Source organism: Mustela nivalis (genome assembly GCF_964662115.1).
Source record: "Mustela nivalis genome assembly, chromosome: 18".
NCBI lineage: Eukaryota > Metazoa > Chordata > Mammalia > Carnivora > Mustelidae > Mustela > Mustela nivalis.
Window position 1 is genome coordinate 54,937,091 of NC_139037.1, and position 14,255 is coordinate 54,951,345.

General features: G+C 54.4%; 1 protein-coding gene across 8 annotated transcripts; it reads right to left on the reverse strand.

The window, feature by feature from the left end:
- Nucleotides 1-775: 775 nt before the first annotated feature.
- FCGRT (Fc gamma receptor and transporter) lies at nt 776-9,164 on the reverse strand. 8 transcript variants are annotated; one of them, XM_082710417.1, is made up of 7 exons: nt 8,978-9,164; nt 7,882-7,965; nt 7,087-7,338; nt 6,725-7,000; nt 1,953-2,222; nt 1,370-1,486; nt 776-1,099 (listed from the first exon to the last, which is right to left on the reverse strand). In XM_082710417.1, the coding sequence occupies exons 2-7, from the start codon at nt 7,949-7,951 to the stop codon at nt 1,017-1,019; spliced, it is 1,068 nt and encodes a 355-aa protein (XP_082566543.1). In that variant the 5' UTR covers nt 7,952-7,965; nt 8,978-9,164; the 3' UTR covers nt 776-1,016. The 8 variants fall into 8 exon arrangements, with proteins under 8 accessions (XP_082566543.1, XP_082566544.1, XP_082566547.1 ...); XM_082710418.1 differs by having other exon boundaries at nt 8,936-9,073; XM_082710421.1 differs by lacking the exon at nt 8,978-9,164 and adding an exon at nt 8,678-8,815.
- Nucleotides 9,165-14,255: the final 5,091 nt, after the last annotated feature.

Here is a 14,255-nt window from a genome sequence, read left to right on the forward strand (position 1 = left end):
ACGTCCACAGAGAAGAGCGCGGCCCCAGAGGTTCCGCCAGGCTTCCCACCGCAGGCGGGTGGGCGGCCCGGGAGAGACGCGGATGCCCAGAACTACAACTCCCGGCAGGCGTCGCAGCGCCCAGCCAGACCACCGACCACGTCCAGCGGTACTATTTCCCCAAGCCTCTTGGGAGGTGGTTTGGGGTTTTTTGGAGGTTGGGGTTGTTTTGTTTATTTATTTATTTATTTAAGTACTCTCTACACTCAGAGGCGAAGCTGGAGCTCACCCCCCCCCCCCAAGATCAAGAGTCGCATCCTCTTCCGACTGAAGCCAGGCGCCCCGGAGGTGTATTTTTATCTTTTCCTTTGTGAGCACGGTTTAAGAAAGAAGGGAACCAAGGGGCCGGAGGAGGCATCCCCTTCCCTCAAAGAGGGAACAATGCTTCTCTTCCGCTCCACCCAAGGTGACAGGTCCGACTCCAGCCAAGAATTCCTCAAAATGTGTGGCACAGTGTCGGCATTTGGTAAATATTGGTGAAACTTATGAGTGAAAAGATGTGACTTGGTATATAAAATTGGCATATTCCACAACTGGCAACTGCCTCCGGAGAGATATGAAGCCCAGGGCTTATGTTCTTTATCCCTACCCCCCTACGACACACACACGTGTTCTCCTAACCTCACCCCCACCCCATGACCTGAGCCGAAGGCAGCGGCTTAACCCACTGAGCCACCCAGGTGCCCCAAGAAACCTCACCCCCACCCCAAAAGTTGAAATGATAAGAACACAATAATTCGGGCCCAAACTCGTGTTTATATGTGGAGGTGGAAAAGAGCCATGATCATCAGGAGGGGAAACTGAGGCAGATCACACAAGAGGCGAAATCCAGAAGATCATTGGGCCCAGAACTCTTTCTGGAGGCTCAGAAATACCAGGATTCCAGGAGGTCTCACAGCATGATGGGGGCCTGACTACATTAGCTGGTGGTAGCCAGGATGGAGGGTGATATCAGCGGCTGAGAATGCATTTACGTGCTACGAATCGGCATCCTTGGGCACGCCGGGGGCGGGCAGGAGGGCCCCAACATCATCGTCCCCACGGAGAGACATCCAAGGGGCTGAGGGAAGAGGAAGTGGGTGGGGGAGGTCATGAGAATCTCTGAAATCCCCTGGGGTTCCTGACTGCCCCTCCCCCACGTGTGTCTGTCTGTCTTTCCCAGTCTCTGTCCTACTCCACAGGTTTCTGTCCCCCCTCAGAGCCTCTGTTTCCTCCCTCCCATCCCACTACCTCCCGTGTCCCTGTTCCTTTCTGTCTAGATCCGTGGGCCCCCCCGCCCCCACTCCAGATCTGTCCCTCTCTGAGTTCTTTCCCTCTTCCTGCTCCACACCTGGAAGCCCCTTTCTCATCCTCCTCCACAGCAGAGCTCCTCCTGCGGCCACTGCCATGAGCAGTAAGAAGCCAACAACGATTCCGATCACGGGCACGGAGGATCTGGCTGGTGATTCTGCAGCCAGAGAATGATGTGAGATGCAGAGGGAACCCTCTGGCCCATCTGAGCCAGGGCCAGAGCCTGGGGATTCTCAGTCCCTCCCAACCACACAGATCACAGCATCAGGTTTTTGGGGAGAGGGTGTGGACAGAGGGAACGCTGGTCAGCCGATGTTCTAGATCTGTGCAGAACGCCCCTGCTTTGCATAGAAGAGTCAAGATGGGTCCCAGCCCCACTGGCCAAGGGACCCAGAGCAGCAGGGTGCATGGTATTCTGACTAGGAGAGAGGAAGGGCGGTCACAGAGCAGTAGCCCATCAGATTCACAGAGGACCGGCTATGGCTGAGGGACAACTGGCAGCAGCAGACAATGAGTGGTCAGACTAGCAGCAGCAGCAGGGAAGGCAGACTGGCAACAGTGGGGCAGAAGGCGGTTGCAAGGCAGCCAGAGACAGAGAGTATCAGGCCTCCCTGGGACCTTACCCAGCTCCACGGTGAGGGGCTGCGGCAGCCCAGCGTGCTGCACCACGCAGCGGTAGTGGTGCTCGTCACCACTTTTGACCGTTAATGAAGACCAGGCATGGAAGGAGCCGTCACCATTGGGGCCAAAGTCACCTTCTCCGGAGCCCACAGCCAGCCCGTTCCGGAGGAACCGCAGTTGTAGCTCCGGGGGATAGAAGGAGAAGGCACTGCAGGTGAGCACAGAAAAGCCAGGGCTCCCAGGTCGGGCCTTCAGGCGCATGGAGGGTGGCTCTGCGGACAAACAGGCAGATAGACCTAAGCCCTGAGCCCATGAACCCCTAGCGCCAGACCTGGTGAGGGCCGGGGGAGGACGTACAGAAGCCTCCATTCCTTCCACCATAGCCAGCAGGCCCCGCCCTGTCCCCCACACTGTGCTGAGCCTGGAGGACAGAGTGGCAAAGGTGAAGGGACATTCCTGAGGGGATGGGACCCCCACCTATCCACAGTGAGGATATCCACCGCTCATCCATTCCTTCCTACAACAGACACACACTGAACATCAACCATGTTCAGTGCCAGACACTCTTCTAGGCACCCAGGACACAGCAGTAAAGACAGACAAAGGTTCCTGTCTTGGGGTGCCTGAGTGGCTCAGTCAGTTTAGCATCTGCCTTCAGCTCAGGTCATGATCCCAGGGTCCTGGGACTGAGTCCTGTGTCCAGCTCCCTGTTTGGCAGGCAATCTGCTTCTCCCTCTCTCCCCCATTAGTGCTCTCTCTCTTTCTCCTTCTGTGTCTGTCTCAAAAAAATAAATAAAATCTTTTTTTTTTTTTAATTTTATTTATTTATTTGAAAGACGGAGATCACAAGTAGGCAGAGAGGCAGGCAGAGAGAGAGAGAGAGGGAAGCAGGCTTCCTGCGGAGCAGGGAGCCCGATGCGGGGCTCGATCCCAGGACCCTGAGATCATGACCCGAGCCAAAGGCAGCAGCCCAAACCACTGAGCCACCCAGGCGCCCCTAAATAAAATCTTTTTAAGCAAAAGTCCCTGTCTTCGTGGAGCTCATGTTCTAATGAGGGAGGAGAGATAAATATTTGTGTCCAAATAAATGAAAAGGAAACAGACCGTGAAAGTGTTGTGATGAGAGAAAATAAGACAGATCCTACGGTCGTTAAAGGATAGTAAGTAGACATTACCGTCATACCAGTGCATTTGAAATTGAAATGAACTGGACAAATTCCTAGGAAATGCAACCTTCCAAAACTGACATAGAAGAAATAAAAAAACTTGAGTAGTCCTATAATGATTGAATAATTTTAACCCATAACTTAAAAACTTTCCAACAATAAAAGTCCAGGCCCAGGTGACATCATTGGTGAATTCTTTTTTTTTTTTTTAAGATTTTATTTATTTATTTGAAAGACAGTGATCACAAGTAGGCAGACAGGCAGGCAGAGAGAGAGGAGGAAGCAGGCTCCCTGCCAAGCAGAGAGCCTGATGCAGGGCTTGATCCCAGGACCCTAGGATCATCACCGGAGCCAAAGGCAGAGGCTTTAACCCACTGACCCACCCAGGCGCCCCTCATTGGTGAATTCTTAAAACAAACAAACAAATAAACAAACAAAAACAAGTAGCATATCTACACCTAATTTAGGAAAAAGGCATCCCTGTAATTCCATGGAGGAGACAGGAAGGTGGTCTTGCAACAAATGATGCTGGGTCAACTGGAGATCCTCGACGGACAAATGAACCTAGAACCCTTACCTCACACCCTCACATGCAATTACCTCAAGATGGATCACAGTTACATGTAAAAGTTACTTATCAACCAAGCTTCTAAAAGACCTAGAACCTTCATAGCTTTGGGAGAGGAAAGATTTCCTGAAGAGAACACACACAAAAGCTATAGAGAAAAGATGGATGGGTTGCTCTTCATTAAAATTGTTTCATCAAGGGCACCTGGGTGGCTCAGTGGGTTAAAGCCTCTGCCTTCAGCTCAGGTCATGATCCTAGGATCCTGGGATCAAGCCCCACACTGGGCTCTCTGCTCCGCGGAGAGTCTGCTCCCTCCCAACTCTCTCTCTCTCTCTGCCTGCCTTTCTGCCTACTTGTGATCTCTGTCTGTCAAATCAATAAATAAAATCTTTTTTAAAAAATGTTTCATCAGGGGCGCCTGGGTGGCTCAGTGGGTTAAGCCGCTGCCTTCGGCTCAGGTCATGATCTCAGGGTCCTGGGATTGAGTCCCGCATCGGGCTCTCTGCTCGGCAAGGAGCCTGCTTCCCTCTCTCTCTCTCTCTCTGCCTGCCTCTCCATCTACTTGTGATTTCTCTCTGTCAAATAAATAAATAAAATCTTAAAAAAAAAAATGTTTCATCAAGAGGGTGAAAAGACAAGCTGCACAGCAGGAGAAGTTATTTCCAATAGAACCATCTGACCTAGCCAAAAGATTCATATCCAGAATATATCAGGAACTCTAATAAGAAAAAGAGATAAAAATTCCAATTAAAAAAAAATTCCAATTAAACAATGGGCAAAAACTCTCACACAGCCACTCCAAAAGAGTGGACACTCCACTGTCAATAACATGAAGAAGTTCCCCGTCACTAGTCATCAACTTGCTGACTTGAATTTTTTAAAAGATTTATTTATTTGAAGAGGGAAGGGAGAGAGGGAGGGAGAGAGAGAATCCCAAGCAGACTCCCTGCTGAGCACAGAGCCCAGTGCAGGGCTCGATCCCACGACCCCGAGATCACAACCCAAGCTGAAACCGAGAGCCAGAGGCTTCACCAACTGAGCCACCCAGGCGCCCCTCACTGTTCTGATTTTGTCCGATTTTGCCAAATCATGTATATGATGCTCATTTATCATCAGAGAAATGTAAAATGCTTCACAGTAAGACACCATCATATACCAACAGGAATGCTTCAAACTCAAGACAGACGATATCAAAGTTTGGCAAGCCTGTGGAGCAACTGGAGTTCTCAAACACAGCTGGTGGGACTCTGAAATGGGCTTAACCCCTTTGAGCAAAGTGTTTAGCTCTACCTGCTATAGCTAATCTGGGGCCTATACGCAAATGGGCTCATGCTTAAGGTCATCTGAAGTTCAAAATCAGTCAACACCATGGTGATAAAAATTGGGTCAGCTGTTGCCCTTGGGAGGTATGGAATGGGAGGGGACACAAGGAAGTCTTATAAGGTGCCAAAAATGTTCTAGATCTTGGTACACAGGCATCCATTAAACATAATCAATGAACTTTAGGTAGGTGAGTTATACCTCAATGAAAAAGAAAAAACAGACACTGTAGTGAATAAATGGACAAAACAGTGGCATGGGACAGGGTGCCTGGATGGCTCAGTGAGTTAAAGCCTCTGCCTTCAGCTCAGGTCATGATCCCAGGGTCCTGGTATCGAGCCCCACATCGGGCTCTCTGCTCAGCAGGGAATCTGCTTCCCCCCCCCTCTCTCTGCCTGCTTCTCTGCCTACTTGTGATCTCTGTCTGTCAAATAAATAAATAAATAAATAGATAGATAGATAGATAAATAAATAAATAAATCTTTTTTAAAAAAACAAAAAACAGGGGCGCCTGGGTGGCTCAGTGGGTTGAGCCGCTGCCTTCGGCTCGGGTCATGATCTCGGGGTCCTGGGATCGAGTCCCACATCGGGCTCTCTGCTCGGCGGGGAGCCTGCTTCCCTTCCTCTCTCTCTCTGCCTGCCTCTCTGTCTACTTGTGATCGCTCTCTGTCAAATAAATAAATAAATAAATCTTTAAAAAAACAAAAAAAAACAAAAAAAACAAAAAACAGTGGCATGGGAGACAGTAATGGGGGTGGTATGGGGACACACTTTAACCAGGGTGATCAGAGAGGACCCAGTCATGTCAGGACTCCAAGGAAGAGAACTGTAAGCAGACAGGACAGCGGGTGCAAAGGGCCTGAGGAGGGCAAGAACCTGACAGTTGGAGAAAGGGAAAAGAGAAAGCCAGCATGGCTGGGGTGTTGTGGAATTATAGTCATGGAAAACAGCCAGGCCCAGCCACTGGCGGGGATGGGTGGGCCACAGAGTAGAGGCAGCATTGTAGCGTGAGAATAGAGAAAAGCTAATAGTTTTAGGTAGTGGTGGGCTAAGAACTCATTTATGTTTGAGAGCATTCCTCTGGCTGCTAGGCAGAGCATGGTCTCTGGATGGAAGTTGGGATTGCAAGATGGGGACAATGAGGACAAAAGAGCCCCCGAGAATCCCCCGGCCATGCTCGGAAGTACAGCTGGGACGTTTCTGTGTTTAAGCGGGGGGGTTTGGGGGTGTGTGTGTGTGCTCGAGGGTCAGGCAAGGCATCATGAGGATCCAAAAGAGGCAAGCATAAAGCCTCTCGGGCCACAGGGAAACCTCCCCGGCTGTGACACCAGAGGAGCAGATAGACAAGGGCAGAGGTGGAGAAAGGGGAGGGCTGATGTAGGCTCAAAAAACTCTGGGTGATTGTGTCTGCCTGAGCCAAGCAGGTGCAGGCTGAGGGGAGGGACAGAGGCCACTGCCCCTTGGGGACTCCAGGCCAGGCTGAGGGATTCGGCTCTGTCCAGAAATCTCTGAGCTCCAGGGGAGGGCTGTGTGTGGGAGAGCAGCAGGGACAGCTCTGGGTGTGGAAAGACCCTCTGAGACATGTCAGAGAGGGCTGCAGTGGGGAGAGTGGAGGCCAGGAGGCCAGGAAAGAGGCTGGGGGAAGAGGAGGAGGCCAAGGATGGGGGTGTGGGGGCGGAGAGCTCCATGGGGACCAGGGATCCCTCTGGAGGTTGCTCACCCTTCCACTCCAGGTTCCCACGGCCCCTCTCCAGATGGCCCAGCAGCCGCTGGGGGCAGGAGTTGAGCAGGAAGGTCCTCTCCTTGCTGACCGCCCCCGCGTGCTGCATCCATGTCTTCTGAATGGTCTCAGTCTCAGGCCAGTCCCCATCCCAGGTGCCCAGCTTAGGGTCGAAAGTCATGAAATCCTCGCCGTTCAGAGCAAACTTGGCCACGGGCACCGAGGCGTTGTCGGGGCCCAACTCACAGCCCAGCAGGCCCTGCAGGGTGTAGGGTCCTGGGGTGCCCACATACAGGTAAGCAGGACCCAAGAGCAGGGGGCCTGGCCCCTCCACACTCTGACCCCGGGGGTCCGGTTCTTACCTCCTTTCCCCAAGGCTTTGAGACCTTCAAGAAATAGCTCCTGCTTGCTCCGCAGGTCGGTCGTCTCTTTCTCCCAATACCAGGAGACCTGGTTTTCCCAGACCCAAGCCCCACATGGCTCGGCCTCGGCACGCAGGTTATTGTAGCTCAGGTACTGCTGGGGACCCAGCCAGCCGGACACCCAGAAGGCAGGGGCCCCAGGGGCAGGAGAGGACACGGCGGTGAGGTGGTACAGGAGCGAGAGATGGCTCTCTGCAGGAGGGAGACAGAGGCCAAGAGAGCAGATGCGGGGAGGACCTAGACTGGGAGCAGGACCAATACCCTAAAAGAGAAAAGACTCAACCCCAAAGAGGAAGGACAGACCAGACAGTGGGAGACAGCCTGGGGGCGACAGGGACATGGGACAGACGCAGAGAGGAAAGGGGCAGACTGGGGAGGGACAGACCCAGAGAGAGGGGCTGGGGCCACATTCAGAGAGAGGGGACAAGCTTGGTGGGGGACAGACTCCCAGAGGAGAAGGACAGATCCACGAGGAGGCCAGACTTGGGGCGGAGGGGACAGAGTGGAAGCGGAAGACGCAAAAAGGACAGGAACAGACCCAGAGAGGGGGGTCGACAGACTCAGAGAGAAGCGACCAGGTGGCCCGCAGACGCAGCCACGGAGGAAGAACAGCGATAAAGTGACTCTCGGTGAAGGTCGGGCCAGTCCGAGTGAAACCTCAGATTTCGCTTCGCTTCCCTAGTCCCTTCCCGGCCGCCGGCGCCTCCCTCCTACCCCGCAGCCGCCTCCCCTCACCTGCGCGCACCGTCGGCAGCAGGAACAGCAGGAAACCGAGCCCCCAGGACCGAGGCCGGGGGACCCACATCCTGAGCGGGAGACCTGGGGCGGGAGGGGGCGCGTGACTGCTCCGACCCCCGCCCCGCCCCCTCCTCCCCCAGCTCCCGAGGGGCTCGGCCGGCACGCGCACCCGCGCCTGGGGGCCCCGGGGCTCCGCGACCGCGGCTGGCCACCCTGCCCTCCACCCCGGCGAACTTTCACCCCTTCATTTGATCTTTTTGGGTTAATTAATTACAGAGCTTGGATAGGCTGAGAGTTCTGTCTCAGCGCTCGGCTCCGCCTCTTCCTCCTCCCTCAGACCCTGGAATCCGAGCCCCAGCTCCTCCTCCTCAGCCCGAGAGCGCGGGCCCTCGGCCCCTCCTCCCACAGACCTGGGAGTTCAGGCCCCCCAGCTCCTTCTTTTCTGAGACCCAGGGGTCCGGGCCCCCAGCCCCTCCTCACTCAGACCCAGGGGTCCAGCGCCTCCAGCCGCCTCCTCCCTCAGAGCCAGGAGTCCTCACCCCCAGATCCCTCCTTTCTGAGACCCAGGGGTCCGGGCCTCCAGCCTCTCCTTCCCCAGACCCAGGAGTCCCCAGCCCCCTCCTCCTTCAGACCCAGGGGTCCAGGGTGCCTCCACTCCCGCGCCACTCTTCCCTCAGACCCGAGAGCCCCTGTCCCAGGGCCCCTCCTTCCCCAGACCCAGGAGTCCAAACCCCCAGCCCCCTCCTCCTTCAGGCCAAGGAGTCCAGGGCCTCCAGCCCCTCCTCCCTCAGACCTGGGAGTCCAGGCCCCCCAGCCTCTCTTCCCTCGGATCCGGATCCGGGAGTCCAGACCCCCAGCCGCCTCCTTCCCCAGACCCAGGAGTCCAGGCCCCCCAGCCACTGCTTCCCCAGACCCGGAAGTCCAAGTCCCCAGTCCTCTCCTCTCTCAGACCGAGGTGTCCAGGCCCCCCTCCCACCGCCCACTCCAGCCCCTGGCACCCTCCTCCCTCAGACCCCCAAACCACTCCTTCCTCAGATCCATGAGTCCCCACCGCAGCCCGTCCTTCCTCGGCCTGGGCCCCAGCTCTGCTCACAGCAAGCGAAGTTCCCTTCCAGCCTGCAGCCCGAGCTGGCTCCCGTGACTGGAGACCCCAGTTCCTCTCTCACATCCTGTCCGGAGACTGCTCCCTGACTTCGGGAATATCCAACCCCGCCCCCCAGCTGCAGGGCACACCCCAGGCCAGGCGCCCAGCCTCTGAGTATTGTCTCTGCCTCACTCTTGAAAACTTTTTTTCTTTGTTTCTTTTCCTTTTGGTCTTTCTCGGTTGCTCCCTGTTTGTTATTTTGTGGTGGGAGCCACCCAGCAAATGCATGACACAGTTGAGAGACTGACACTGTCCAGACTTGGGAGTTTCAGGGGGTCCTCTTCTTACCTCCTTGTCCAACCACCCCCACCTCCCACCCCTTCACCAGCTCTTGCTTCCGTGAATGTTCCCCAGACCCCTTCTAAATTTCCTCCTTGGAACCCGTCCCCTAAGTGTCCCCTTAAAATGCCTTTACACTTCTTTAGTATCTTCTGGATTCAGCGTCAATAAAATAGTCCCAAGATACATTGTTGTCTGTCGAGGCCCCTCCAGTCCCCCGCCCCCTGCCCACACCGCGGCCGCTCTGCCTTCATTACACTGGAATGTTGTGCATACATAGAAAGAGACTTATTTTAAGGGATTAGCTCTTGTGACAATGCTGGCTTAGCAAGTCTAAAATATGATAGGGGGTGACTGGCAGCCTGGGGACTCGGGAAGGAGTTGCGGGTCCCACAGCAGGAGGCTGGAGAAGCAGGGAGAGTGGATCTTGCTCCGGAAAGTCTGAAGGCAGTCTGCCTGCCTGGGGGAGCTCCGTTTTGTCCTCTTCAGGCCTCCAGTCGATGGGCTGCAGCCCACCCACGTTCTGGAAGGGCAGTCTGCTTTCCTCCAAATGCCCGGACTTTAGTGGAAGTCTCATCCCAAAACATCCTCATAGAAACCTCCAGAGTAATGTTTGACCCAACAGCTGGGGCCCGGACCCTGCCAAGTTGACACACGAAGTTAACCGTGACACATGGTCCATCTGTATTCAGCTTAGCTCTGGATTTCTTTTCGTTCCTCTCCTTGGTCCTGTTAGAAGGTCCACTAAGATCCACCCTCGGGGCCTCTAATGGTGCTGAAGGATCCTGTGTTCATGCCCCCACAAATCCTGTTACAGCACCCTCTGTTTTCTCCTCAAAGCCTCCAAGGAAACTGCCAGCCCCAGCTGTCCCCCTGCGTCCCTAGGGATCTGGCTATGTCTCTAGGGGACTGTTCCAGCAGCCCTGGGGCTCTCATTTTAGAGACCTCAAGACCAAAAACAAGCAAAGTGAATAATAAAATAAAGGCTCAGGTCCTTCTTGTGATGTTCCTTGAACCCTGGTATAAAAGGGCCAATGTCTTGTGTCAGTGCGCCCCAGGACCCTGCTTTACTTTCCCTTGGAGCCTGGAAACCATCACCCACATGTCCTGTAGGACCCTGGCCAGAGGCCTCTCCTTGGCCCCGGGACTCTGATATCTCAGGTCCCCACCCCCATGCCCTTTGGGTCCCCTGATAGAATCCTGACGCCCAGACATAATGTCTGCAACAGCTTCTGCTAATCTCATTCTTGGAATTGGCCACCCCACCCCTGGGATCCTGCTAAGCCAGTCCTGAACGTTCTCCCTGGTGTGACCCCAGAGGGGCCTCAGCCCCAGGCCCTTGTCCCCTGCTACAACGTTCCTACCAGCAGCAACCCTCCCACATTTCTCAGGGACTTGCCATCAGGCCTTTCCCATACCTCCTCATCAGCTAGATTGTTGCTCCCTCACCCAAGAGGGAACCACCCTCAAGGGCCTGGGGACCCCACTGAAAAGGGGCTCTGAGGTCTTGCTATGTGTGTCCTCTTTAGGTTCCTGAGTCCTACTCTACTGGTTAAGAAACCTCCACCCACCCCACACAAGGGATCTTCTCTATAGTCTATATCCCTAAATAATGCCATAAGGGACATGCCCTGGGTTCCTGCCACAGTGCTCCCGGGACGCTAGGACATTGTCCCTGGGGCTTCCATAACACTCACGTTTTGCCTGCCTTTCCTTCAGCTCCTTCTTTACCCCTCTCCGGGTATCTGTCTCCTCTGGGTGTCTTCAGTCCTGGTACAATGTCCCATCAACTGTCACTGCCACACCTGTCAGAACACTGCTCTAATATTCACTGGGTCCAACCGAAAAGTCTTTGATGGTGGCGGGGGCCAGGGGTTGCTGGGTGGCTCATTTGGTTAAGCATCTGCCTTTAGCTCAGGTCATGATCTCAGGGTCTTGAGATCAAGACCCACACTGGGCTCCCAGCTCAGCGGGGAGTCTGCTTCTCCCTCTCCCTCTCCCCCTGCCTGTGCTCTTTCTGTCTCTCTCTCTAATGAATAGATAAAAATCTTTAAAAAGAAAAAATAAGAGTGTCTCCTAGCTCTACCATGAAGTCCTGCTTAAACACTCCAAGGTCCAGCTAGTCTGTGTCCTCCGGACTCTGGGAAAATTCCCGCAGGGTTTTCCCCACGTGTCCCAGGGTCCTGCTTCGGTGGCCGCCGCCCTCGGCCCTGGATCATTCATTTCCCACTGCTGCTGTAATTCAACCATGAACTCAGCAGCTCGAAACCACACAGATTTTTGATCTTACACTTCTGGAAGTCAGACATCTAAAATGGCCCACAGCTCTGGTTCTTTCTTAAGGCTCGAGTGGAGAATCCGTTCTTCTGACTTTTCTGGCTTCTGGAAGCTGCGTGCAGTGTCATGGCCCCTTCCTCCAGCTTCAAAGCCAGCAACACAGCTGCTTCTCTCCCTTCTGACCTCTGTGTGCGTGCGGCCATCCAGCCTCAAATCTCTCTCTGACTCTGATCTTCCCACCTCCCTCTTATTTTTTTAAGTTAATTTTTATTAAGCGTTAAGAACGACTATGTTTCTCAGCCTGTGTGGGGAGCAAGCCCACAACGGTGGTGTTGTGTCATATTCTACCCAGCTGAACTAACCAGCCAGCCACTCGGCCCCCATCTTCCTCTTACAGGTATTCTAGGGATTACATTGGTCCCCTGGATAATCCCAGATCACCTCCCCATCTCAAAACCCTGAATTTAATTGCATCTGCAAAGTCCGGCTTATCATATGAAGTAACAGATTCCCAGGTTTCAGGGGATTACGGCATTCATATTTGGGGGAATGTCAGCCTACTACAGTCAGGAAGGATGCCCTTCTTTGTCCCTGACCTCCTCTGCCAGGGTTGGGCAGTGAGGGCTCTCAGTCAGCCAGAACATTCCCCATAACATCCCTCCTTCCTGCTACAACAGAGAAAGCCTTCAGGGTCACTTAGGACACACTGGGAGTCCCTTCTAGGTGTTCTGGGGTCCTGTTTGTTTATAGCAACTCCTGGGTATCCCTTCTCATCTTCCCAGAGTCCGTCTCTAGCGATCCTAACTGTGCCCTCCAGAGCCCCTGGGCTCCTGCTGTTCTCCAGGGGCCCACTATAAAGAAGATGAAGCCCATGGCAGGACCAGTTACGTAATTTGCAGGGCTTGGGGCAAACGAAAATGTGGGGCCCCTCGTTCCAACTTCAAGACGGTTCTAGCAGAGCACTGAACCATTGAACCCAGGGTGGGTCCCTTCTGAATGAGGTCTGAAGCCGCCTTGGCCCTGGGGACTGTGCACTAGGATTGCGCCCTCTGCACCTGCACCAGTAGTGCCCCCTACTGATCCCGAGAGGTAATCTCGCCTGAGTTCAAAACCAAATCCTTCTTCCACGTTGGTTTTTCCGAGCCCTGTTTTTTATCTATCAAGTGGGGATAACGATTCTGCCAACCTCAGGAGAGAGGCTTCAGGGAGTCAAGGACTGGGCATGGGGCAAATGTAGGGCATAACAGTAACATGTTTCCTTTAATGTGCACCCCTCCCTACCCCCGACTCCCAGCTGCTGTTAGGGTCCCAGGGATCTGAGACACCATGTCCCAGATGTCTTGGCTCCCTCTTGCATCTGCAGGGGCCAGCACAGTAAATATTGGTAGAATGAATGATGGCAACCACAAAGGACCTTGGGCTGGTTTGATAAGCCCCTAAACCTCTTCTAGAATAGCTTTGATGTCCTGCTAGAACATTCTAGCAGAATCTCTGCTGGAGCCCTCTGTGATAATGTATAACAGAGCTGGGATCTACCAGAATGTTAGACTCCCAGGGATTTGCCATGATAGACTCTGGGATGTTGGGTAAAATGCCCCCAAATGGGGCAGCAGGATGGCTCAGACACATACAAAAGCTACTTCAAGTTCCCCAGACTCCACTCACAGACCTTGGGACCAGACCAGACCAAATGATTTCAGGTGCCTTCTCCCACAAGTCCTGCTACAGTAGAATACCACAGAGGCTGCAACAATGATTGCCAGGGGAGGGGGCTGTCGTCACCTGCTAATGAGCAGCAGAGCTGGAAATCAGCACAGAGCCTGTGGTCACCATGCTGTCACTTGGAGGTATCTCTTCATGGTCCCCGCTTCCGCTGAGCTCCAAGGACAGGCCTGCCTTGTGGGATGCAGGATTTAACTGTTTACTCCCCCTGAACACGTACGGGTGCTTCCAACTTGTCCACGTGCTGGGGATGCGGAGCTCACCTTCCAGCGGTTAGCGGGTAAACAAACACGCTCCATCACAGGGGTTTGTGCAATAAACATACAAATACACAAGAAATGGGGCTTCATCTGTCTCTGCAGGGCAATCAAGCTGGGAAGGGCGGTTGGGCAGCTTGGGGGTTTGGCTGGATGGCAAGAAGCTGGGGAGCACTACAGCCGAGGCAAAGAAGGAGGGAGCCAGGTGGACACCTGAACGGAGAGCTGCCAGGCAGTGGGCACAGCCAGTGCGAAAACTCAGAGGGAGGGAGCAAGTCTGCTGGGCGCTGCCTGCTAAGCAGTGCGGAGGGCGGAGGGCAAGCGCTGAGGCTGTGACAGTCTGGACCTAGGAGTGGTCTCTGGCTGTCTCCTGACTCTCAAGGGTAGACACGGTGGTCACCTCCCTCCAGGCACAAGTGGCGTGGCCCCAGGGCGTCTCTCCTTGGTCTTTGCCACATGACCCACCAGACCCAGCACACACCAGGCAGGCACCCCACCTGCGACTATGTACCCTAACACAGTGGGGTGCCAAGGAGACACCCCAAGACCACTGGGAGGGAACAAGGTAGCTGGGCCGCTGTCAACAGCGCAGCCCCACCCCAAACGGAAACACCTGTGGTGGGGGGGCTCCTAGGGCCACCTCAGAGCCCTTCTGGGTCCCAAGCCCCTCCCTCGGGGTCTCTGCCCTCCAG

Bases quoted from the DNA above. Each gene is read 5' to 3' on its own strand.
- FCGRT (XM_082710417.1), bottom strand. From the start codon at position 7,951: ATGTGGGTCCCCCGGCCTCGGTCCTGGGGGCTCGGTTTCCTGCTGTTC. The intron at 7,339-7,881 runs GTGAGGGGAGGC...TCCCTCCTGCAG, and splicing joins GCTGCCGACGGTGCGCGCAG to AGAGCCATCTCTCGCTCCTG. The intron at 1,100-1,369 runs GTGTGGAGCAGG...CTCTTCCCTCAG, and splicing joins GATGAGAAAGGGGCTTCCAG to CCCCTTGGATGTCTCTCCGT.